General features: G+C 39.9%; 1 protein-coding gene across 2 annotated transcripts in view; it reads left to right on the top strand.

Annotated features, from left to right (window-relative positions):
* Positions 1-26,961, top strand: part of LOC134287582 (homeobox protein invected-like) — a 240,281-nt gene that overhangs the window by 190,637 nt on the left and 22,683 nt on the right. The window contains exon 2 of one of the 2 annotated variants that reach the window (XM_062849651.1): positions 29-4,874. The exons of the other annotated variant lie outside the window; for it this stretch is intronic. Within the exon in view, the coding sequence (XP_062705635.1) occupies positions 29-147 (119 nt within the window). The 3' untranslated portion in view covers positions 148-4,874. Of the gene's footprint in view, positions 1-28; positions 4,875-26,961 lie in introns of those variants that run through there. 2 annotated transcript variants of the gene reach the window in all.

Below are 26,961 nucleotides of genomic sequence, written 5' to 3'. Positions count from 1 at the left end.
TTTTTTCTTTATTTACTTCTATTTTCAGGTTGGTACTGCTTCTGGTTTCAGGCAACAGCGAAGTTCGACAATTATGACAGTAATACGACATTTATTGAACCTGCTTCACGTTTTACAGTAAACGTTCGGTCGGTGCAAACGGTTTAACTGCAATGCTTTTTAACTGCAAGTACGGTAAGTGCAACAATTTTGCAGTTAACGCACCGCCATCCGTCAAAATGGTGCGCCATGTTAGCCTAAATGAACAGTCGGATGAAGTTCGCGTTCATTTTACGTCAGTTGATGGTTTGTTGACACTGTCAGGCGTTGCAGTTATCGGATTTTCGTTCGCTAAGTGAAACGTAAACATGTTGCAGTTATCGAACGTCTACTGTATTCTGCGAGATTCCCTCATAAACAGGGAAAATCCCTGACTTGATTATAGGAAGATTCTGTTGAGATACTAGTGTTCTAGAAGTTTTCGTACTCTCTTCCAGGGAGAATCCTCATTCGATTTTCGGAAAAATCCCTCATAGGTTTCTAAATATATTTCCCTCAAGAATCTGAAAGAACCCGTTTTATGATCCCTCGTAGAATTCTAGAGAATACCTTTCGGAATTATGGCTGACTTATTGGCAGCATTCTGAAGGATTTCATCCAGAATTATAAAGGAATTCTGGGAGAATACTTAAAAGGATTCTGGAGGCATTCTTCTAAAGTTTCTGGGGAAATCCTATCTTCCAGAATTCTGTGAGAGTATATCTCAGGTTTCTTTGGCAAACTCGCCTAGTATTTTGAGGGAACCTTCCTCAGAATTCTGGAATCCTAAGCTACGCTTTTTTAGGATTCTGGGTAATTTCTTTCAAGTCTCTTGGGGAATTCATCTTAGAATTCAGAAAATCTTGTTTGTTTTGTGGGAATCTCTCTCACAATTCTAGATGAATTTATCTCAAGAATGTGAAAGGAAAGGCTCTTGGAAATCCTCTCATGATTTTGGGAGGATTCTTTTTAGGATTCTGGGATAATTCTATTTACGAGTCTGGAACATTTTGAGAGAATCCCAAGGGAAAGCTTCTCTTGGGATTCTGAGACTAAAGGGTGAGTCGTTAATTATTGTGCCACCCTACCTTCAACTGATTCGAAAATTGTCTACAGTTAACGAAATGAAACCAAATTTTTACAGTAGTTTAGTGTATTTCAACTTTTTGGTATAGCTTCAAACTTAGGATGCGTTTTAGTGAAATTCACGACATTTTCAATTAACGCTTTCCTTGTGGACACGTTCAGGCTCTACTTGAAACAAATAATTAAAGCTCTCTAGTTTGTTTATGCACATCGTGCCTGGTTTTCACCAAGCTCCAAGCTTATGTTTCTCTGACAACCGTTCCTGAAACCTATTAACGAACATTAAGATGATCCGATAATGTATAATCATTAATTGTTCCAAGTCGCGATGGCATGATTTTTGATTTTAGCATGTGATTGTACAACATCTTATTTAGAACTGTTAACTTAACTTATTCTATATCGACCGGAATCTCACTGATAACTGCTCAATTAATTATACGTAAACAATAGACTATAAGGAGAAACTGTGCAAAATTTGGTTGATTTAGGTGAAGCAGGAAAAAAAAGTTACGTTAGTTTGAAAATGGCACAATAATTATCGACTCACCCTTTATCTATCACAGGATCCTGGGAGAATTCCTCTCGGGACTCTGAGACAATCCGTCTCATAGATATGGAGTAATCTCTCTCAGGATTCTGGGAAAATCCTTAATAGAATTCAGAGTGAATTCCTTCCAAGATACCGGAAGAGTCTTGCTTTCTTTTCTAGATATTGTCACTTGGGATTCTGGTGAAATCATTTTCAGCATTCTGAAGAAATCTCTCTAGTAATTCTAGAGGAACTCCTTTCAGAATTCTGGAGGTATCTCTTTAAATATTCAGGGGAAATTTCTTTCATCAGTCTGCGGGAATTTATTTCAGTACTATATGGGAATACTTCTCAAAGTTCTGGGGATTTTTCTTTCGATTCAAAACTATTAAATATCGTTTTTTTCAGAATGCACTTTTTTAACGTTATACAGTACTTTTTCGATTATATCACGAATAAAAAAAAATAATCGCGTGATATACTGGAGCGTGGTAAAATTGAAACATATTTTTTGCGAGTGTTTTTATTACTCAAAATACGCCTAAATACAAAAAAAAATCAAATAAAAAACGAACGAAACATCAAACCACGCAATAGATATTGAAAATTTCAGGTAGCATTTTGAAAAAAAAAAAACAAACGATCGTCAATAAAAATAAAGAAGTCATCCTAGATTGTATTTATGCTGCATTGTAGAGCAATGTGAAGATATCCCTTCAACGCCTCAACTAACTAGTGAAGTCGAAATGAAGCCACATGACATGGAACGCATTAAGTCTGAAATGGCACTCAATAGTTTCCTCCAGTGAGCAAGCAATGAGTAGAATTTTCAGTTTTGAGTATTATTTAAGTTATGACATCCATGCTGTCGGTATTTGCATGGTAAAAATTGATCATTGATCATTTCATAACGGCCATTCAAGTGATTTTAATGGTCTATTCTGACGAACATCTTTGGATTCTGTTATGCTACGAATCTTCCTAAACTTATATGAAGTTGCGAACGGAATTCTATTTAAAGCTTAAATTTTGATATTTTATCAAACCAACTTTGATTGAAATGAGTTAAAATTGCAGTTTGATATAGCTTTTCGTTTGTTAGGTAAATATTTGAGATGTTTTAGAATGCGATTCTAGATAATCAAGTTCAGTACCCGGTCTGAAACCCCTTATCATCTTCGTCACTGAAACCATAATAGAGATTGAAACCTTTCATATTGGCATATTGGTAGTTTGTATTTTATTTATGAATGGTTTCCCTTAAACTGACAAAAAACTGGTGAACGAACGCTACTAATGTGAAAAAGTAGCATACTTATGACAATTCATATGTCCCACTTAGTTTGAAATATGTACTCGAAAATATTTGTATCAAATATCTTCTTCTTCTTCTTCTTCTTCTTCTGTATGGCTCTACGTTCCCACTGGAACTTGGCCTGCCTCTCTCCAACTTAGTGTTCTTTTGAGCACTTCCACAGTTATTAATTGGAGGGCTTTCTTTGCCTGCCATTGCATGAATTAGTATATTGTGAGGCAAGCACAATGATACACTATGCCCAGGGAGTCGAGAAAATTTTCCCGACCGGAATGGGAATCGAACCCGCCGTCTCCGGATTGGCGATCCATAGCCTTAACCACTAGGCTAACTGGAGACCCCTTGTATCAAATATCATAGCGTGATAAAATCGAAAAAAATACCGTGCTAGAATCGAGCGTGATATAATGGAGCGTGAGTAAATAGAACCGTGACAAAATCGAAAAACCACTGTATTCATTTTCGAATCAGAGTCGCGAAGTGTTTTAATATTTTGATATAGAATTTATTTAGACAAATAATGCAACATACGAATTATTTTATAGTTTTGTAATATTTTATAATATCGAATCGATGTGAAAACTGAATTGATGTTTTCGATTGAATCGGTGGATCGACTCTGCTGATCCGATTCGAATCGATTCACAAAAATCGATGTCTCAGCCAGATTTGCCCAATGCTATTTTTATGTATGAATCAGTTTTATTGCAAGTTCTATCAAATTGGTCATGAAAACCTCTTATAGAGCTGAACAAAACTTGAAATGTTTATAACGAATACAATTGGAACCTTATAAATGTACATTTTATTTTCTGTATCGGGCCCCACGTCTGGGAATTTAGACATGAAAAACAAAATGGAACATTTCAAATGCACTAACCACAAACATGCAACACATAACATGAATTGTGCAAAGTCATCCATCATCCAGTCATCCATAACGAAGTCCGAATTCAGGATGACGAGGTTTCATTATTGTTCTTGGTCCATCAGTCAATCCTGTGATCGTATTTCTTCTGGCGGATTGCCTTTTTGTTTGCAACTTCACTTGCTTACATTGCTTGTGTTTGGTCTAGGAATTACTAATCCTAAGGCGGCATCTAGATGCGGGCAACAGCACAAGACCGTCTCCCATTTGATGTCCGTGTTAGGGGACGGCTTGCGTGTTTTGTACTGGATTGCTGCCCGAAATGATTGGAGCACTACAAATGTACAATAAATTTCAGGGACAGATGTACAAACTACAGTAGGGGTACTCACTAAACAGATTAAATTGCTGCGTAAGCCATGATTTTCTGCTTATTTGAAATGTTTCATGATTTTGCGAATGAAATGATCAAAGATTGCCTTGGTGATCGCGAAGTTTAATTAGTTTAATCAGTTTACGCTGTTAAGTGAATCCCCCTAGTATAAAATAGAAAATAAACTGACAACATGTTCACAACTATTTACAAACGTAACATGTTACTTGGGCAATCTCAATGTTGCAACCATATAATTTGAACGTCAAGCTGTTCCATTGTTTCTATCGTACTTAATTCTTACACAATAACACATATCAGGCATTGCTCGACTGGTGTTATCATCCTCATAAACTGCATAACTTTGTGCTAAATATTCCAATCTAGTCTACTGGCTACTCTCGAACAAATAGTAGAATGCACTCCGCTTTCATTCAGAAATATGTTTGCTTCCGTTCCCGAACAGAAGGGATAACTTACAAATACCAAGCAAAGACGAAACTGTGCTCTGATACCTAAAACTGCAATTGCTATGTTGTTTGACAAAATGTTACGTGAACATCACAATAAAAATGTGAGGTATTTGAGCAGAATTAGGTATTAATGTAATATTGTCTGAATAAGCAGTAAAACAACTAAAGACCAAATTTTGCCATTGCATCATGGAGCTATCGAAAAAAGGTACAACTCAATAACATCACATGTTATTACTTTGTTATTCAATACCTTAGGGGCTGTCCATAAACCACGTGGTTATGAGCGGGGGGGGGGGGGGGGGGTTCGGCCAATGACCATTTTGTATGGACAAATAAAAAAATTTGTATGGACTAATGACCCAGGGGGGGGGGGACGGTTGGAAAGTCCCAAAAAAATGACCACGTGGTTTATGGACAGCCCCATTGAATAACAAATGCAGCTCTTGAAATTTTAGGTATGCATTCTCTTTTCAAATGACAAGTCAAAGGGAGGTTACAGAGACGTTTCGGGGATCCCGAGAGGTTTTGGAGGCGTTACGGAGGCGTTTCCGTTGGTTTCGGAGGGTCTTAGGTGCGTTACATGGGGTCCGAGGGGGCTTTAGTAGGATTTTGGAAGCATTTCAGGAAGTTTCAGAAGGATTCAGCTGATTCCAGAGGTGTTACGAAAGTGTTACGAAGATGTTTCAGAGGTTTCGGATGGTCTCGAGTGCGTTACATGGCGTTCAAGGAGGTTTTGGGGGGGGGGGGGGGGGGGGATTTTGGAAGCGTTTCAGGAGTTTCAGAAGATTTGAGTGGACTTCTGAGGCGTTACCAAAACGTTTTAGGGGGTTTCGAAGGGTCTCAGGTGCGTTACATGGGGTATAAGGTAGTCATGGAAGGGATTTTTGCAGACATTTCAAGAAATATTTGAACGTTTAAATTCCCATTTCATTTCCTTCGATTTTACATAAAATAGTTACTTGCACGCAAGTTGTATGCAAGCTCCATATTGCAGACAATATGTGATTTTACAATCCGATGGAGTATTGTGTTAAAAAACTCGTGTATGGGTGGTCGTAAATTGCATAAACTTAAATGATTCAAATTAATAAGCGGTATCTAAATTAATTAGTTCAAGTAATGCTTTGTACAATATCAACAAACAGAGATAACTCGACAAATCTGCTACTGGTTTAAGTTCTTAAATACGCAATCCACAAAATTCTCCCTAACCACTCAGCATTGGCCTAATCTACAATTCATGAACTGTTCCGTTATGTTTCCCGTCGGCCCTACATCCAGATGGCAATCGAGATAAATCTTTTGGGTGGTGGAAAAACATCCCCTTCTCGAACCAACCGAAGTTTATCTTTCCGGAACCAACACCAATCCCCATCCCTACTGTGTAGTTCTAACGCAGTGAACGCGTGCCAACTCCCCTCTCGACTTTTCCCGAGCTGGATCACCCCAGCAAAGATAGAGAGAGGCAATGATTTTCAATTTTCTTTCATCCCATCCCACCACCACCATCGGGTGGTGATGATGGCACGGAGCGAGGGGGATGATGATGACCGAGAGTCAATTTTCTGCCGTTTCATAGCAGCGTCGGTCGGTCGGATGAATCGAGGGTGCGGGTGCGGATCTACCATATCTTGAATCAGAGAGATGCTTTGCTTATGTGTTCAAACGAGGACGCCCGGAAAGGAAGTGTTTTATTTTTATTGAATGTTTAACACCCTCTTGTGCCGTCGCCGCCGCCGCCGTCACTTGAGATGATGGTGTCGTCTTTGACGCCACGGCTATGGTGTACATCAACAGAAGAAGTGGAAAATTAACACCAATATGTTTTTAGGATTATCGATAATTGAGCACTTAATCTGTTTGCGTGTGTCGGTTGGGAAAGCTTTTTGTTTCATTTTCATGGGTGAGTATGGGCAGTGATTTTGGGTACGTGAAAAAATTGGGGTTGTTTGATGTGATGGTCAATTTGTGGTAGACCTTAGTCGGTGAGTTGGCAATCTACTAATTAGAGTGGACTGGAGTTATCTTGTTGTTGGTGTATTCAGTGATTTGTAAAAACGATATATTTTTACGATGGTGAAACAAGGCATCAACCTCAATAGAATGAAAGTAAAGATTTCAGCGTTTCGAAAACTAAACAGGTTTTTGCAATTATTGCTTAAACATATCTATTTTCATATGTAAAACATGGTCTGACAGAATTCCAAACAACTGGATTATCCCCAAACGCAAGTATGCAATGAACATTGAACAGTTTCGTGGTGATGGAATATTAATTATTCATTCCGAGCTGTTTATTTGATGCGTTTGCTGGGTGATTTTAATTATTCGCCAACAGGTCCCAAATAAGAAAGGTCCTACGCGATTAGCTCGTTAACTAACAAAACGTTAGCTCAACAACAGACTTCTTCCTTCAACTTGAAGTATCTTGTGGAAAGGTCGCTTGCTTAATCGATAATACCCGCTCAAATCGCAGCCATAGGTTCCACCTTAAGTTCCACTGCACGATGCATGGCGACCATCGATCGATCCCGATGACTTTCGATAAAAAGGTCGTAAAAAAGTTATTCTTTATTGACAACCAATTGATATATTTCCAGCCGGGAAAGGTCACATAAAGTAACGCGTTTCGAGGTTCATAAGCCCTCTCTGGTCGTCGTCGGTATGCAACGCAAGCAAGAACTCTAGTCACATATTTCCACCATCCACCGAGTGCGGCGTGCGGCTCATAAAAATGCTTCGAATTCCAACGGCCCTGCTGTCGGCTGGCGGTTCCTTGTTTTATGACCTCTTTGGGGCTGGCAATTGGGTAAGTTTACGCAATTTGCCATCCAACAGGACAGGTTCAATGTCTCTATGTGGGGAAGCGGCGGCGCGCGACTGTGCAATGGGATTCGCGGTCGTTAGAGCGAGGGCTGGATACTGATACCGGGTCACGCAACAGCACTTTACTGTTAGTTTTCATGTGTAGGGCAAGAAGCAACGAATTCTGTTTATGATAAAAACGCAAAACATAGTATAACGAGTGAGGCATAATGCTTGCATTGTGATGGTGAAATTATATCATACAAATGATAGGAAAACTACTTGATGACAATGCTATATGATGGTATATTATCCTATGTTTTTTTTTAATCTTGTTCGCAAAAGAAATCAATCAGCTCCTGTGGGACATATTCAATCAATAACAAGTGGTCTAAATAGATATTAGGATTTCGTGATACATAGTTAGGAAGAAAGAATTTTGCTTTGATGGTTTAAATTACTGGTAGACCTCAATTTAGTAGATCCTCGATTATATAGACCCTCAATTTTATGTACATTTTCATGACGAAAAGTTTTCAATATCCAATCAGTTGCAGTTTGTATTATGATTGTTTTGTGGAGCACACATAATGGTCCACTGCACGAATTTATGCTGGCCTGCTTACTCTCACCAAAAATTTGACGTTTGAGAGGTGCCGACACCGCTCAAACGTCGAATTTCGTGTGAGAGTAAGCAGGCCAGCATAAATTCGTGCAGTAATCCATAGCGCAAAGCATATTTCATGACATACTAGTTTTATACATTTACCTTAATCTCTTACTTCCTTTTCTAACTTCATTATTCACAAATATCTCTGGCTTTGTCGATAATCGCGAAGAGCGGAGTATATGTGGGATTCTTCGGCGATATTTTGTACAGATCCCTTAGCCATGACAACATTTTTGGCGGATGCATGCAAACTACCCATTCGCCAGTTTTTTTCCTCAAAGCTTTCTAACAAACCTCATTCAAGATTCTTATGACTTCCTCACTGATTGTAATTGTAATATATGCCTGATATCTTTGTTAGATGCCTCATACTATCTTGGCGTGTACTCAGCTGATTGAATTCAAAAAAAGATTATTGTAATACTTCGGTAGATTATTGACAAGATGTGTGATATATTGTTTTCAGTGCTGTCAAGGTAAAATCAGAAGTCAAGCTTCCCTGATTTCAGCGCCCCTCCACTGGTACATTCTCATGGATGAATTCCTGAAGGAATCTCTGAAGTAATCGCTTGAGAAATTCCTGAAGGATCTGCTGGAACCACTTCTGAGAGAATGGGTGGAGCGGACCTGGTGTGATGGTTAGAACATTCGACTATCACGCCGAGGACCTGGGATCGAATCCCACTCCCGACAAACTCGCAAAATGTGAGTTCTTCCTTCGGAAGGGAAGTAAAGTGTGGGTCCTGAGATGAACTAGCCTAGTGCTAAAAATACAGATAAAAAATAACTTCTGAGAGAATCCATGGAATAACTTTTAAAGAAATTCCTGCTGAAATTTCTGAGGTTATTCTAGGAATTTTGAAGAAGTCTCTAACGATATTTCGGAAAGTATCGCTGAAGAGATTTCAAAAGGAATTAGAAAAAAAAACTGAAGAAAATTCTAAACGAATTCCTGAAAGAATATCTGAAAAGAAAAAACAGGAATATTTTAAGGATTATATATAGATGGAATTTTTGAAAAAAAAAAACAGGAAAAATACCTGAACAAAGACCTTGAAACCCCTGGTGGCATACCTAACAAGACCGCTTTAGATATTTTTGGAATTCCCTAATAAAAACCCAAAACAATTTTTTATTGAATTCCTGGAGGAATTCATAGAGAAATTCCTAGAGGTACGCTTGGTGGAAATCCCGGAGGAATTTATGTGAAAAAACATAGAGGAATACTCGGCGGAGTTTCTGGTGAAATCTCTGTGTGATTTTTTGTAGGAATCTCTTCAAGAATGTCTTCCAGCCTTTCCGTAAGAATCCTAATAAGAATCTCTGAAAAATTTCTGACAGAATGCTTGGAGGATTTTCTAAGACTTTCTTAAGAAATTCTTGGAGCAGTTTCTTGCAATAGAAATATCTTGAAGGAATATCTAACAGAATATGAAGAAATCTTGGGAATTTCCTTAATAATCTTTTGTAGAATTTCTAAAGCAATCCTTGGGGAAAATTTTTTGGAAAGCTTCTGCGATAATTTTGAAGGAGCTCTGAATTTCTGATTCTTACTGTATCCGCGAATCGTTTTCAAAGCAATAAATCCATGGAGTATTTTTGAGAAAGTGCATGGAAGGTATTCTTAATAAATGCTTTGAAAAATTTCTGGAGGAATGTCTATAAAAAAAGAATCTGAAGAAATTCGTAGATGAATTTCTGGAACAATCTATGCAAGATTTTTTAAAAAGGAATATATGCAACGTTTTTGGAGCGTATCCGTGCAAGACTTTATTTTGGGGAATTTAAATTTAGGCTAATTTTTCCCACCGTTGCAAGACTTCTTTAAGGAGTTCTTGGAGAAATTTTGGAGGACATTCTAAAGTCTAAAGCAATCCGTAGAAGATTTTGTGAAAGAATATGTGACTGAATTTTTAAAAGTAAATCTACGAGAAGTTTCCAAAGGGGTCCGTGGAACAATTTCTTTACGAATCCCTGGGAGATTTTTTCAGGAGCTTGTGAATGATTTTTTTTTAAAATCAATCCTAGGTTGGGTTTCAGCTAGAGTACATGAAAGAATTATCGAAAAGTCTGTGGAAGTTTATTCAAAGTAATTCTTAGAGAAGTTTGTAAATAAATCTCTGGAGGAAAATCAGGAGATATTTCAGAAGAAATTTTCAGACAAATGAATAATAAAAGCCATGGAAGATTTTTTGAAAGAATCTTTCGAAAAAATTGTGAAGGAAATGTGCGAATCTAGGGCGGTTTCGACAGGAATCCCTGCAGAACATTTTCGAATGGATCTCACTTTTTTTTTAACAAAGAATACTTAGAGGATTTTTTAAAGAAATCCCAGGAAGAATTTTTGGCAAGAATTCAGATTCAGACTAACCAAAATAAGGCGCATTTTTAAAATTCTTGGGATCTTTTCGGCGTATCAGTCTTCTCGTAAAAATAAAATAAAAAACTATGGTTTGATATCTTTCTCCAACGTTTCGAAGGAACTTAAACCATCCCTCACTAAAATCGATTACCAAAATTACCGAAATAGTTCTGTTGTTCTATTTTCGTCAAAAAAAGTACCGAACAGGCAATTCATGATTGAGTGTGTATATTTGGAAGATTTTATAAATAAATCTTAAGATAAATTTCTGGAAAATAATCTGAACTTTTGTTTTTCTGAAGAAAAAAATCCCTTCAAGAATGAGTCTGTCTTGGTTCGTCGTTGCATCCGCGTCGTCGTTCTGTGTGTGTGCTTTTAGAGGAAAAAACTAGTTTTCGTGCGAGTCCGTCGTGTGATGCCAGCAGCGGATGACATTTCAGTCTGTTTTGGTTCGTCGTTGCATCCGCGTCGTCGTTCTGTGTGTGTGCTTTAAGAGGAAAAAAACTAGTTTTCGTGCGAGTCCGTCGTGTGATGCCAGCAGCGGATGACATTTCAGTCTGTTTTGGTTCGTCGTTGCATCGCGTCGTCGTTCTGTGCAAGGTAAGTAAAAGGAAGGTAATCCAATATGTCAGATTGCACCATCCGCCATATTGGAAAACCTAACGACAGCTGGCAAGTTTGTATTTAATTTTTTTCACTAGTGAGATGACAAACAAAAACTTTCAGCCCTAGCAGCGTAGCAACCCCACAGAAACCATTCACGCTTAACTATCTCAGCACTAAAATCAGACAAACTCCATGACACTCATCGAGTTTTTCCTACTTACACGGATTGCAAATTAGCTCGTACACCCACTTAAGCTAATATTTTGCAATATTTTCGGCAAAGTAATCTCATTTGGTTGATAAATCATCATTGTATTCATAATTAAATAACAAAAATGCGGGGGTACGAGCAAATTTTAAACCTGGGGGAATATTACTCATTTTATGAGTGCCATGGAAATATGTCAACATTGGTTATCCGTGTTGAGAATGTTGTTGCCGATGCGGCGCAGCAACGCTTCTGTAGCGTTCTGCAGCATAAACAAACTGGCCGGCTGTCACCTCCATCCCCCGCAGTGTGCTGCACTCCCCGCATCCACTTACTGCTCATACGCTAACACCTTCCTTATAAACATCTTGGTTCTGTGTGTGTGCTTTTAGAGGAAAAAACTAGTTTTCATGCGAGTCGGTCGTGTGATGCTAGCAGCGGAAGACATTTCAGTCTGTCTTGGCTCGTCGTTGCATCGCTTCGTCGTCCTGTGCGCGTGCTTTTAGAGATAAAAAAAAAACTAGTTTTCGTGCGAGTCGATCATGTGATGCCAGCAGCGGATGACATTTCAGCCAGTCTGTCTTGGTTCGTCGTTGCATCGCGTCGTCGTCCTGCGTGCGTGCTCGTCTTCGTACGGGGCGGTTAAGTGTGTTTTTGGAGGCAAAGTGGAAGTGTCGCTTTTTTCATTCGAATCGGCCGCGTCGTCGTCGACAATTTGAATGTGCACATCGTCGTACCCGTGTGTTGTTGTAGCGGTTCAGTGTGATTTCGAGGCCAGTTTGTGGAAGATGCTGCAGCACATACGCACTGGACACTTCGAAGGATGTTTATTGGTGAGCTCGTTCCATTTTATCACAATAATTAATGCTATAGGATGTATAAAATTCTGCACTGGGTTTTGTGTATTTATCTAACAAATATTGAAAAGTTCGTCACGTCATGTGTCGATTCCATTCGCACATTTAGTTGCCCGCATAACCCCGAACTATACTAGTACTGTTTGCTAGACTGTTCCCAACTATTGACTACAATTGCTCAACAGTATCATATAACACCCAAAGTAACAATAAACCAACAGTACCGTGAACGGTTTCAACAGTTTGTCAGATGGTTTTTGAGCAAATTACAATATGTGGGATAGGCGGTTAAGTTATGTTACAATAAAAAATTGCCAATTTTCTCGAACAACTTTTTTCGCTTACAGTTTGTCAGAACGTCAATATACTATCCATTTTTTGCTTAGTTCACTGTTATGCAAACTGTTCGAGAACAGTTGAACCATAAAATCGAAATAAAATATGCAATGTATGTGTAACTATTGCTTTACAGTTCCGTACAGTTGTAACAACAATATGTATTACAGTTCTGTTACATTTGTACTATTGTAGGGGGAATAAAATAAATCTAGATTGAGTTTAAATAAGGGCGAAAGTAACATGAGCGAGTTCTCTTCATCGACTCTCTCTTCTTCAAATTAAAGTGACAAGATGCAAGTATTGTTGCACTTTTTGGTCATAAATCGCTAGATTGCGATGCAATCTAGCGTCTAAGTGTAAAAAAGTTCGATTGAATTTGCATCTTGTAACTTTAATTTGCACAAGAGAGAGTCGATGAAGAGAACTCTCTCATGTTACTTTCGCCCTTATTTAAACTCAATCTAGAAATATTGAGCATTGAATTCACTGCTGGACAATCGCAGAACTACAAAAGTACGAAAACGGTATTAAAACTGCGTGACTGCATCAAGTCAATCCGGTGTCTTCAGAGCTTTTTTCTTCCTAAAGCGAAGAAGTGCACTGAAGGTGCCAACTTAATTTGATTCAATCCTGCTTCTTTATTAAAATTTTCGCACTTGAGTTGACTACGCAGTCCAGTAGTAAATTCAATGGGTTATGAAAAGAGCAACCAACATGTAAGCGTCATTTAATACCATACCATACCATTTAATTGTATATGATCTATTATGAAAATAAACTCTTACTGGGACCAATTACACCTCATAGTTCACATCCTTCACAGTGTGTACTATTCTCTGTCTCATTAGGGGCTGTTCCCATTACGGAGCGTCAGCAGCACCGGAATCAAAGGCCATATCATAGTCCTGCGCTAGGTCGCCTTTCTCGTCGATGTCCTGGTCCTGGACCTGCTCATCAACGATCGATTTCTTGCATGGAGTACGAGGTCGAGTTAACATTTGGCACGGATCGCGTACTACCTAATAGAGAAAAACAGCGAATTATTGGCATAAAAACGGTGATCTGCTCCCAACTTTGCTCCCAACACTTACGTCTCAAAAAGTACTTGCTGAACTTGACGTTGTCCTCGCGTTGTATTGGAACTTCTGCTGACTTGAATTCTGTGGGACTTTCCCCAATAAACCCGTGTGGGTACCGACTTTCCACTGCACAGCATCTTCAAAATTCGAGCCGCTCTGACCATGGAACGTCATCATCTGGCTCGTCAGATTACGGCATATTCCGCAGCGCTTCTATTACCTGCATTATTTCCATGGCTGGGGGCCTTGTGGGAGCAGCCATCGGTTGGGTATACATGTGGCCACAAACGTTATCCTGTTGAAAAATGGGGTCCACATCCGGACTTTATCGGGAAAACACACCCAAAATCAAAACACAAAATGACACTTGATTTTGTGGACTCAACCCGATCGGGCTTTCTGAAAGCAAACTAATACTAATGCGTACAACTGTATGTTAAACAGTTAGATAATATTAATTTATTGTAAAATATGCGTGTGTATATGTAAAGCCGAAATATCCAAGCAAACAGTTTGGCATAATGTGACGGTATATTTCAACAGATCATTCCAAGTTTTCAGTCTCACAATACGCAACGTTATTCGAACACTATAATATATTGTTACAATTTGCTTTAGGTTGCTCGTGCTGTTTTTAATGTTACAAATAGCTTGGATCCATATTGTTCAATTGAAATGCAACAATTTGGTAAAATGTAACCTCAACAGTTAGAAGAGTTATACTATTTGGAGTTTAAGACAAACTGTATTTTTCTATGCGGGTGGTAATAAATATTTTTCTTTCATTTTTTGCATGTACACAAAAATTTGAATGGTTCGTCATCTTCGGTGTCGACATTTGTAATATTTTAGCCCAAATGAATAAATGTTTTGACTCAAATAAACGTAACGTTACATGAATTTCTGGAAAAAAGAGAGGGTCGGTAAAAGATAGACGGCGAACCATGCGGTAAGATCTTTCTGATTTATTTATCCCGTGTTATTTTGTTAATACTTGTGAATCGATCGCGTTCAGCATTGTCTCGCGCGGAAACGCAAACTACAGATGCGTCGGTGTTTAGCATTGTGTTATCCTTAGTTGCGAATGAATAACTTATGTAGGGTGAGTTTTGAGGCACAAAAGATCGCGTTCGTCGTCCAAGGTTTAGAAGGGTATTTCTTCACGAGCGCATTATTAATCGCGAATCAAAACATTACACTCGTTTATCACGACAAAATCCTCAACATATCTCCATTTCCCCTGTCCAAACTCCTAGTGATTTCTCGTAGTAACGCAGAGAATTCCTCGGTTATTGGCCTAAGCGAGAATCACGTCATCATTTCCTTCCCTATCCTCAATTGACCTGCATTCGGACGCGGCCGGCGCTGGTATTGCTTATTGAAAAGTATTGGGATTGCAGCATTTACACAATGAAGAGAAAGCTAATCCCAAGCATCATCTGTTGGTTCTTTGTGGAAATGCAGTTGTCCTTGCAATAACAGAGGAGCAACCGCGGGCGGTCAATCATGCTCATGCTCATGCTCAGAAAAAAATCCCTTCAAGAATGTCCCGTAGACCCGTTTTCTGAAAGAATTCCCGAAGAAATTTTCGAAATAATCCATAGAGGAATTTATTAAGCATGGACGCCTTTCTAGAATATTTTTTGGTGAAAGTTCAGTAGATTACTCTAGAGAAATTCCTGAAATAATCCATGGAAATTGCTTAAAGGAATCCGTGGAAAAATTTCTAAAAGGAATCTTTGGAGGCATCTTTAAAAGAATTCTTGAAAAAAAAAATCCTTGTATTATATTGAATATTCAGTAGGATCGGGAATCAAATTATTCGTCATCAGATAGGCGATTCGAAGCCTCTATCATTAGGGTTGTCGGGGCCCGTGGCGTAGTGGTCCACACGTTCGCTTCATAAGCGGATGGTCATGGGTTCGATCCCAGCCCCGGCACTTGCAATGTTTCGTCAGTTGCTTTTCCCCCGAGAGCAGCTGACACTTGACCCTCTTCGGAGCATATGCTCCAACGGACCCGGAAACTTGGATATCGGCGAACCGCAACTCATAATGGACGACCCCCAATTGGACTGGAAAAGGAACAACAGCCACACATCAGCATCATCGTGCTCATCATTCTACTGTGGACAGGGTAGAAAAGTGAAAGCAGCACAAGGCACCAGTTCAATATAGTTGAATTAGAATAGTATACATTTCGGCGCTGTACAATGTGTAAGTGCAGCGTCCAATTGGAATCGCTCACGTAGTGCCCTAGTGGACAAAGGAGCTGTAAAATTAGGTTAAGTGATTAAGAATAAAAAAAAATCATTAGGGTAATCAAAATTGAGTCGGGAATATGCCGAGGGAATTATAAAAAAGTCACCATTTATGTCGAAGGAAATCTTCCAAGAATGTCATACGCAAATTGCTGTAAAAATTTTCCAAAAGATTTGCCAAGAATACAGTGATAGACATTCGTTTAGCCGCGACCAAAAAAAAGTGTCAGGAAACCCATACAAAATATTTTATGATAAAACTTTTTTATTGTACTATAATAGTATATCTAGTACTGTTTTATAAAAAGGTGATACATCACGCTTACATATACACTGAAACAAAAACGAGGGTAAAAACCCTTCAAATGTCATTTTTTGCCTAGACATTCGTTTAACCGAGGTAAAAATGGTTTTCAATAGTTTTTTTTGCAATTTCGTGAGTATATTTCGAGGATATACTCCAAGGCATTTAGTATATGACGTGTTAGCAAGATTATTGACCTTAAAAGTTTATTTATTTGTGAAATTCAGAGAAATATAATAAAAAAATGTCCCGATAAGGAGAAGCGACGATAAACAAATTTATTTAAGAAAAATGATTTCTGTAAACACTCAAACGTAAGCTAGATTAGTAGTTTTGAAAATATGGCACAGAATTATTGTTAGAAAGTTCAAATAATTGCATAAAATGTCATGTAAAAATTAAGTATACTAGTTTTTGGGTGTTTGAACTTTAAAATGGGATTGATAAAAGCTAAAATAAATAGTTCTGCATTGAAATAAAGACGTGCACTAATGCCTGTGGAGTATACCTGTTCGATACTCGCATTACTAAATGAGTAAGAAGACTGCTACGCGAAAGAACTGAAAGTAGTGTCAGAATTTTTGTACCCTGTTTATTTAAAAGCAGATGCTCATACAAAAATGCAAGATATGGTCAAACAATTGGCTTATTTCATTCAATCTGAAGAAATATATTATAAATGAGTCTTAGTTGTGAACCACATTCATTTTTAACATGATTTATTTGAAAAGAATGTCTAAATTATGAAACAAGTAGTTCATGCTAGAAATTTGAATACTTTCGGTGCCATTTCTCGAAATATGAACCGTCCAATGTATGTTATTTCAGCCAGAATACAGTCTGGAAGATATTGGGAGCTATTAGAAGACGTAAAAGTAGTAAACGCTGTGATTTATGCAAGTGAAACCATAATATTTCATCAAAACAATACTTAAATACGTGATTTTTTGATGGTTAGCGTTATTTTTTTCTGTTAAAATCATTATTTTTCGTTAATTTTCAACCTGCTTTGGTCATGAAACTTTCATTGCATTCTTTTGAAACACTTCCGATAAAAATAACAACATCGAATCTCAATTTGGAAACATTTACAATATTATGACATATTTATATGAGATGCATGCAAAATTAATAAGACAACACTTCCTAAAACGACCTAATTCATGATTTTCAAGTCTATCTATAATGCAGGTCACCATACAAAATGACTTTGTTGAATATTTTTCGAAATTTGTTAGTTTTTTATTATGGAATTCAAAAAAATGTTCAATTCGGCTAAACGAATGTCTAGGCAAAAAATGACATTTGAAGGGGTTTTACCCTCTTTTTTGTTTCAGTGTAAATGTAACTATGATGTATCACATTTTTATAAAACAGTACTAGATATACTATCACTACGATAAAAAAGTTTCATCATTAAATATTTTGTTTGAGTTTCCTGTCACTTTTTTGAAATTTTTTTAGCCTCGGCTAAACGAATGTCTATCACTGTATGTTCAAGGGAATACCGCCAAGAGTTTTGTTGATAATATGAAACTCGTTTAGTGCTTTTGAGAAAAAAAATAAGTGAGGATCTTCAACGTATTGCGGGAAAATCATAACAAAAAACAAAAAAAAATAACAAAACAAAAATAAAAAAAAATCATAAAAATCAAGGCAAAAATGTATAAACTGTTAAAAATCCCCACTGGTACTTGCGGAATTTTTGGAGGATTAGCCGCACGGTGAAGATTTGGTTTGTTGTCGAACGACCATCAACGAAACCGGCTTTATACCTTCGCATAACCTTTGGGTGAAAGACGACGGAAGACGATCTGGGATATCACTTTGTAGGCGGCATTCAGAATTGTTATCACATTCCAACAGCCGTGTGCTGCATAGTTGTCCAATGTTAATAGGGATTCCCATAGAACATGGGACAACTATGCTGCTCACGGCATCCACCTTGTCACTTTTCTTGTAGATGGGGCAAATGACCCCTTCTTCCGGTAGCTGTTTCGATCTCTCTTCTTTTTGGATTACACAGCGCAACATTTTTTTTGTCTCAAGAGCAAACTTATGTGTCTCTGACAGTTTTTGGGCCGCTGAATCTGAATCCGGGCACAGATTTGCTCCAACACGTCACAATTTTGAGCTATACCTCAATTTATAGGGCAAAATATGCGATTTTGGGCTTTTTTGATTGCAAGCCATTAAAGCATGGACATATTTTTTTCAACCAATCAATGCATAAATTAGTCAATTAACATCTAAATTAACGACTCATGCAAAATATTTCGTTTTACCAAATCAAATTAGATAGATTTAAGCATTTTATGTCAGTATGTAAACTTGCATGCAACATTTGGAGGGTGACTTGTATGGGAAATGTCGTACCTAACATAAATCGCTTAAAACTACCAAATTCGATATGGTAAAACGAAATATTTTGCGTGAGTCGTTAATTTAGATGTTAATTGACATATTTATGCTTTGATTGGTTTAAAAAAATATTTCCAAGCTTAATGGCTTGCGGTCAAAACAGCCCAAAATCGCATAATTTGTCCTATAAATTGAGGTATAGCTCAAAATTGTGACGTGGTAGAGCAAATCTGAGCTCGGATTCGGATTCAGCGGCCCAAAATCTGTCAGAGAAACATAAGTTTGCTCTTGAGACAGACCAAAAGTTAATTTTTGTTACGCTGTGTTATTAAAGTGAACCAAAAACAACTATTATAATCATTTCAACGTATAGAAATTTTAAACATCGTTACTTGACGTGATGGGCTAAACAAAGTGTGTTTATAACATTTCAAAAGTACGTTTACTATTATCGAATCAATATCACCTTTATACTTCATGTTAGTTAATTATGAACATTCTTTAGTTTTTGCCATTACACAAAAGCGTAAAACGATCTCACCAATTCGAAGTCGTCAAGTCTGCTAGATATATAACAGTCTAAAATACTATTTGAAAAACAAATTGTCATCATCGGCAGATCTAATTGTTTTGGCAAATCCAGACTTGCTCAAGTTTCTCAATGTACAAATCCGTGGAAAGGCGATGGCAAATCCAATCAAGTCAGACGTTACTGAGCGTAACAACGTCATTATATTACATCACACATTCTTTCTGTTGCTGTTCTTTGTCTGTGTCAATAGCTGTGAAGTAAGAATATCTCCTTCCTCATTCCCCCGTCAGCTCATATCCATTCAGGCTTTGTAATAAAGTAATAATAATTTTAAAATTAATCCAATAAAATGCCGCTTCGTTTCGCCCAAGTGGGTGTATCGATTATCCACGCATTTCAGCCCGTTCTAATCTCACCACACCAGCAGCAAGAACACGTGTCATTCTCAAACTCTCCCGCACCAATAATCAGGGTAACTTCTCGGGTGTGATAAAAACAAACACTTCGGCTTGTTGTTGTTCTCAGCAGCACCCGACGACAGCGACGGCGGCGTTGAGAAGGGTAGAACAATTGTTGAATTTGTTTTGAGTCAATCCCCTTTGTAAGAAAGCGAAACATCAGCCCCGATCGGAGTAATTCCGATTGTAAACATCCGGATTTAATCGACTGTGAAGGGGTTGCTGCTTTATCAACGGGGTGGCAGGCTGAGATGGGGTAGAATGCGGTGCAAAAAGACTACTGGGTGTAATTCTGTCCTACATATAGGGCAGGGGTTGAGATTTTTAATAAATCAACGTTCGATACGCCCATCAGCGACGAGACTGTTCTGAGCTTCGTTTAAACGGTAAGGGGGAAATTCCGATATAGGTATTCCTAGTAAATGGATATTCTCGTTCATCGCAATGTGGGGTTGAATATGTGTGATAACATGTCTATTTTAGTGTACTGTTATTTTGGGTTGATGATTTGGCCCGTGTTTGGTTGAGTGTGATAAGATTTTAATTTTTCTTACAATTGTTTTTGTGGGGGTTGAAGACTAGCTGACGAGAAATTGCAAGTGCCGGGCAAGGAATCAAACCCGTGACCATCCGGATATTTAAACGAATGTGTGACCACTGCGCCACGGTCCCCGGCGCCCAATAATTGTTTCGGCAAAAAAAATCAGAAAAAATGTGGAAAAGTAACGTAATTCCTCGTTGGATCACGAAACAATTGATACTTTGGCAAAAAAGGGTAGAAATGTATTTCTTCATGGGCTTCGTCAAATAGGCGTGGACTAGACGAAAACAGAATTCGACGGACAATTTTTAAATCTATTATTTTAAGGAAATTGTAGTTCTTTTTCAAAAAATTTTCTACATGATATGGTAGTTTATTTGTAAATTAGTAATTGACCAAATTGGCCATTAGACGGGAATTAGATAAAAACCCTGGTTGTTTTGACCGCTTAATTCAAAAGCTCGCCTTCTACACAGAATGACTGAAGTGCAGTCAGCGAATTATTCAATCATATCTGCACTTTTCGAATACCTCAGTATCAGTCATTCGTGTAAACGTTCAATCGGCACCATCCCATACCTGGATCAGCAGAAATCGATATGGGCAGTCGGTTACCGTGACAGCTTACCCGATAGGGCTTAATTACAAGTTGGATGAAATCACATCAGAAAAAAATCGAAAACAATTTCATTCCACGACAAATGACCGATCCGAAGCTGTGAGTACCGATGAGATTACATGATCCGCACAGAGTCGGCCAGCCAACCCAGCCAGCCGGTCGATTACGATCTTGATTTCTCATTTTGGTTAGGTGGTAGGACTAAACACAGCCGGCCGCCCTCAACCGATCTAGCCACAGCATGCAACAGCAGACTCTTAAGCCTCTGAATCCGTTTTAGGCGTTGTTGTGTTTGTCCGATCTTGGTACCTAGGTGCTTACCGTAACTGTTGGCAGAATTGCCGACTCGTGGAGGGTCTGCTCAGTGTTTAAGCCATTATCGACCACAACTTTATTTGAAGATCTCCGGTTCCACTCCGCAGCCCATAGGTAACTCCTTCGAGGGGTGTTGTTTTCTGGCTGTTTTGATGCAACGAGCAGCACAAGCTCTCTCGGCAATAATGTAGGATGTGTAGTCACTTAAAAAGTGACACTAATAGAGACAAATAGTCTACAATATGGGTAGATTACGGCGATAAATTTTGCACTGCCTCCTGATGTGGCTTCGCATTTCATCGACCGGTGCCCATTGTGGGCCGATGGTTGGTCAGTGCTCGTTCCATCTAGGGTCGTCGGTTTCGACTGTCTATGAATCGCGAATACGTTTCAGATGAAAGAAGGCCCATATCTCTCAAACAAAATTTCATCGTCGCTCCATCCCGTTACTCCAGTCGCTTAATTGAGTCATTATATAGCGTGCTCGCATATCAGTCATCCGCATTATCCATCCATCAAACAAACGTTTAGGACGCTTTAATGGCGATGCATTCACTCGTAAACCTCCTCGAAGCAAGGAAATAAAAACTGTCCGCGGAGAATGCCGTTGGTTTTTTGGTGTTTTGGTTGGGGACCGAAAAGCGACACCACATGACGACGGTGGTGATGTGATGATGAAGATCTGATATGGTCTGACTGGTGCATGTTGCATGCATCCATAACAGCATTAGGGTGAAACTAATGTGCAGAAACTTTTGCAGGCATGATATTGTCATTGACGGTCTTGCTTCTTCTGATCTCCAGGAGTGGCTCACAACAGCGTCTGATTCTCATGACGGCTGGTTGACGTCCGAGTCCCAGGGAAGGACTCTAAGCTTGACTGTGCTATATGATCGTCGAGAAAGTATGTGGTTGGTGTCCAGCACTGCCGGCCGGCCATAAAAAGCATTGCAACGAAAAATCAGCAATAGAATAATACAAATCTAGATCAAATGCAACGACCAACCGAATAAAAAGGACTTGCGGTACGTGGAACTGCCGATCTCTCAATTTCATTAGGAGCTCCCGCGTAATCGCCGATCTACTGAAGCACCGCTGGAGGCGTGTTAAACAGGATCCAGACACCTGATCGGCCCAGATAAGGTCGTCTTTTACAACAAAAGTAAAAGCCAGAACTACTCTTTTCTCGACCCACCAAACACATTCCTATGGTCGCCAAGCCCTACCTCTCCGGAACCACCAAGAAGGTATTGCTGCAGAGAGGGGCTTAGTGCATATCGCACCCTCAAGGTCAGCTGTGTAGCCTGCACACCAAAAATCGATTGATGGTTTCAGCAAAATTTTGCTGAATTTTGCCGAGCTGAAGGCTTCAGCAAAAAAAAATCTGAAATTCAGCAAAATTTTGCTGATTTGTTCAGTAAACTCTGCTGATCGCCACTAACGTATTGCTCAAATTCAGCAAACTTTGCTGAAAGTTCAGCGAAAAAATTTGCTGGTTCCTTCAGCTCGGCAAAATTCAGCAAAATATTGCTGAAAGCGTTTGGTGTGTGCAGCAACAAATATCGATGACTCGCTTTGGGCATTCCACCAAGGTAGCATGCTGGCGCTTAGCCAGTTTCCCGAGTGGTCCTTACCAATCCCTTTGTCCTCGGTAGGCAGGCAGGGTCAACTCCACATCTGCTCAAGAACTGATAACACGTACACAGCGATTTGATCTTCTCGTAAGTAAGATCCTATTAGCCAGTACATAGAAGGACGTGTGCCGACATGGGGCCTCCACCTGTCACGACCTTGCCGGGTATCCCCTTCCAACCGCCGGCTCAAATCCAACCCAGTAGACCGACGCCACGAGCAACAGGGATTGCAGTCCCGAGATCTGACCAAGCCCCCACTAGCGAGTCAGCCACGTAGTCGCCGGCTAAGAATAGGACTACTAATCCGAATTCAAGGTGTCAAGCGGCCGAGGAATGAGTGATCGAGAGGGTGAAAAATATGCTCGATCGTTAACGGAGCCTGTGGGGTACCTGGTCACCCTCCACAGTATTTCGTCCCTTACCGCGTTAATACAGGGCCTCCTTTCCCGTGAAACTCGTGGGATTAAACGTAAATTTAACTCAAAAACAAACAAGTACAAGTGGGAGTGGTAGTGGTGGTGGCGAGGCTAACCCTTTCGGCTTGGTCTCCGTTTAGGAAAAGCGAAGAGTCAGGAGCAGGAAGCTGGGCACGCAGCTCCAGCGTAGGAGCTTCGATCCATTCCCCGGCAAGCCTACTGGGGGAGATATCAAACGGAGCGTCGCTGATGAGGGCCATTAATCAAAAAAGAGATGGGCTATCTGCAATAGAGGTGGCAACAGCTTGGCAAGATCATCGGCTTTGCGTACACGGACCTGAAGGCTTACTTACTTTGCTGTCGCCGTGAGTCGATGACCCTCTCCTCATCGCCAGCCCCAGTCTCCGGCTGTCCTACGAAAGAAGGCCCAAAACTAGGATCATGACGCGAAAAAAAAAACCCTCGATGATCCCCTCCAAAATCTCTGGAAATTGCTCTGTAGGAGCCATTACACCTCTCGTCTAGACCATCACGACCCTGTAGGCATCACCCCACGGATTCGCATTGGCACTCTGACAGAGACCCTCAAAGCAGGCCTTATTGCTAGCCCTTATCTCAGTCTTCAGCGCTGCTTTGAAACCAAGTAGGATTCGCTCACGGGGGAGCGCTTCCTTAAATATGTATGATGTTATCCACCATAGAGGGCTTGACCTTGGCATATCCGCCTCTTCCGCTAACCGCTGCTTGCTGTTGTTGAAGTCGATACTGTAGCGAACCGCCAAGTGAAAGTGATCGCGTAGCCATAGTCTTTTTTCTACTTCTCCAGTTCGAATTATTTATTAGGTCAGGAATACAAAAAGTAATGTCAATAATCGACTCCGCACCATTCCGACTAAAGGTACTCTTGGTACCGACATTAGGACATTAGACAGGTCGACATCTAGCATGGCCAGTGTCAGGATCTGACCCCGCAGGTTCGTGGACACATCCGCGACCCAATTGCCGATGTCGGCGGGTACTCGGTATGTGTCCGCTATGATGGCGATTCAGGTTCAACTGCGTTATTTGAACTGTGATTTGTTAACTACGGCTTTTTTGAAGGCCGGGCTTGTCCCTGTCAAGGCCCTTACAGTTCCATGACGTATGTCTTGCGTCCTGGCCTGGTTCTAGGCATCTGAAGCATACCTCCGATGGCTCATGCAAGGTCAGTTGGCATTCTGACCCGTCCACCTTGAGCTTCCCTACTTTAAAAGACTTATTTGCGACCGCCACAGGTAACTGTTTCTGCCGGCCCTTCCATAGCCAAACGGCTGCGCTGTGACGATCTCTTCCGCTTTGGCAATCTCGTCTAGATTCACACCTTCAGAGTTGTCTGTAAGAGCCCTCACCTTCGCCAAGGACCTCTTCCGCTAGGCTTCACCCGTATGAGTACGTCTAATACTGCGCACGTGGGCTCCCAGTTCCACGAGCTTGGCGTTGCTTCGCATCGCCTTCAAGTCGTCCGAGTACTTAGACTGCTTGGTCTTGATCACGAGCGCGTCACCTTTCTCACGCTAGGCACCTACCCTCCTACGTTTCCACGCTTGGCACCTACCCTCCTACGTTTCCTGGGTTTGGTGTCTATATATCTGCCCATCTAGCGGTTTTTGTTGCTACTTCGGATTTGTGTTGCGAGCCGAAATATGCTGTGGATAAGATGGAGGCCTCTTGACGGGCGAACGATGACAGCTGCATAACATGGAGAACGTAGGAACGGAAGACCACGGCAACGGAGGAAACGATATGCCAGTGCAACAGAAGACGGAAATGACCCAACTTCGACGCTGAGGGATGTTAAGGATGCCATTCACCAGCTCAAAATTATCAAAGCAGCTGGAGAGGATGATATCGCAGCCCAAAAAAGTTGGCCATCTGTCTGCATCAGTTGATAGTCAGGATCTGGGAAACCGGAGGAGTGGATGCAAAGAGTTATCTGACCTATTGAAAAGAAGGCGACCATTTGGAATGTGCACACCAAATTTTTTGAAATGCTTCCAGCACAAAAAAAATCAGCAAAATAAATTGCTGAATTTCAGCAAAAAATTTGCTGAATTTCAGCACAACGTTGCTGATCAACTGTCAAAATTGCTGGATACTTCAGCAAGTTGAAAAATAATTGCTGATACTCAGTAAATTCGTATTGCTGAATGAAATCAGCACAAAAAAAATCAGCAAAGTTTGCTGAATACCAGCAAACAAAATTTGCAGTGTGAGAACTTAAGAGCGATCCCCATTTCTAATGGCCCCTACAAAGTGCTATCCTAGATCATCTTCACCGAAACGATTGACAACGGACCATATTTTCACCGTACGGATAATCCTCTAGAAATACCGTGAATATCAGGTCTCAACGCACCGACTCAACGCATCGACTTCAAAGCGGCATATGACAGTATCGACCGAACAGAGCTGTGGAAAATCCTGGACGAAAACGGCTTTCCTGGGAAGCTGAATAAATTGATTAAAAAAACGATGAACAGTGTGCAAAACTGCGTAAGGGTTCCGGGTGAACTATCCAGTTAATTCAAATCTTGTCGGGACTGCGACAAAGAGACGGACGGAGAATGGTGTATGGCAGCGAAGGATGAGTCACGAACTCGTTGTACTCTACGACGAACCCAGAATTCAGAAGGTTGTCAAAACAGGAAGGATATGATGGGCAGGGCATATTGCAAGAATGAATGCCGAATAACAACCCCGCAAAGTAGGTGTTTGCTATCGATCCGGTTATGACAAGAAGGCGTGGAGCACAGAGAGCACGATGGGCGGACCAGGTGGCACGTGATCTGGCGAGCATTTGCACGCTGACGCTGCTCAACACTAAAGTGCATAATTGCCAGACTACACCAAAAATGTGTAGCCTTTGCACATTCACAAAATCAGCTCCTGTGTCCACAAAATCATTAAATCCGCAAAAAAATTGTACGGCAATCTAGCTAGGTTTAATAATGACCTTGGGAAACAAAAAATATCGACATTTCGCATCTTGACGTGGGTACGAGCTGTTTTTGAGAATGTGTAATTGTTACACATTTTTGTGTGGCATCCTATTTATTGCACCCATAAACAATTAGAAACGCTCCAAAGAAAATAAAAAAAGCACTCCATAAAGAAGGAATATATGTTCCATAAAAATGTGCAATTTTACCCATACATAACTGTAAACTTTCCATACTTTATAAAAAAAAAATGCAATTTTCTCATTAAAAGTAAAATTTTGCACCAACAAATAATACTGACAAGCTCCATAATTAAATACAAATGCTTCATAGAAAAATGCAAATGCTCCATAAAGAATTAAAATTGTACCCATAGAACAGTGCTTCCCAAACTGTGCGCCGCGGCGCCCTGGTGCGCCGTGAACATTTCTCAGGTGCGCCGCAGGCTGTTAATCCAAAACACAAAGAACAAACCCTTAAGCCAGAGGTTCCCAAACTTTTTGCTATCACGGCGCCTTTTGAAATTTTCAAAAATATCGCGGCGCACCAACAAGGTTTACAACGAATTCTGATGTTTTTACCACTTTCAGATCAAAATTTCAAATACAAATCGTAAAAAAGCCTTCAATGTCGTGTTTTCTTATAACCCAAAAAAAAGATTCTTGCTTTTTGAAGCAAAATTGCTCAAAGATTCACAGAAAACAAAACTTTCAAATTTGATAAATTAAGTATATAGTTTCATAGGGTTAATAGTAAAAAATAATAAAAATGGATTGTTCAGTCATTTTTTTCGGGTTTATTCTTTGTGTTTTGGATTAACAGCCTGCGGCGCACCTGAGAAATGTTCACGGCGCACCAGGGCGCCGCGGCGCACAGTTTGGGAAGCACTGCCTTAAGCTGTTAATTCACTGAGACAAATATTTACCCAAAAAGAATCCAATACTCAAAC

Source organism: Aedes albopictus, chromosome 2 (assembly GCF_035046485.1).
Source record: "Aedes albopictus strain Foshan chromosome 2, AalbF5, whole genome shotgun sequence".
Lineage (NCBI taxonomy): Eukaryota > Metazoa > Arthropoda > Insecta > Diptera > Culicidae > Aedes > Aedes albopictus.
The sequence above is the reverse complement of the archived record's forward strand: the minus strand, read 5'-3'. Positions and strand labels throughout refer to the sequence as shown.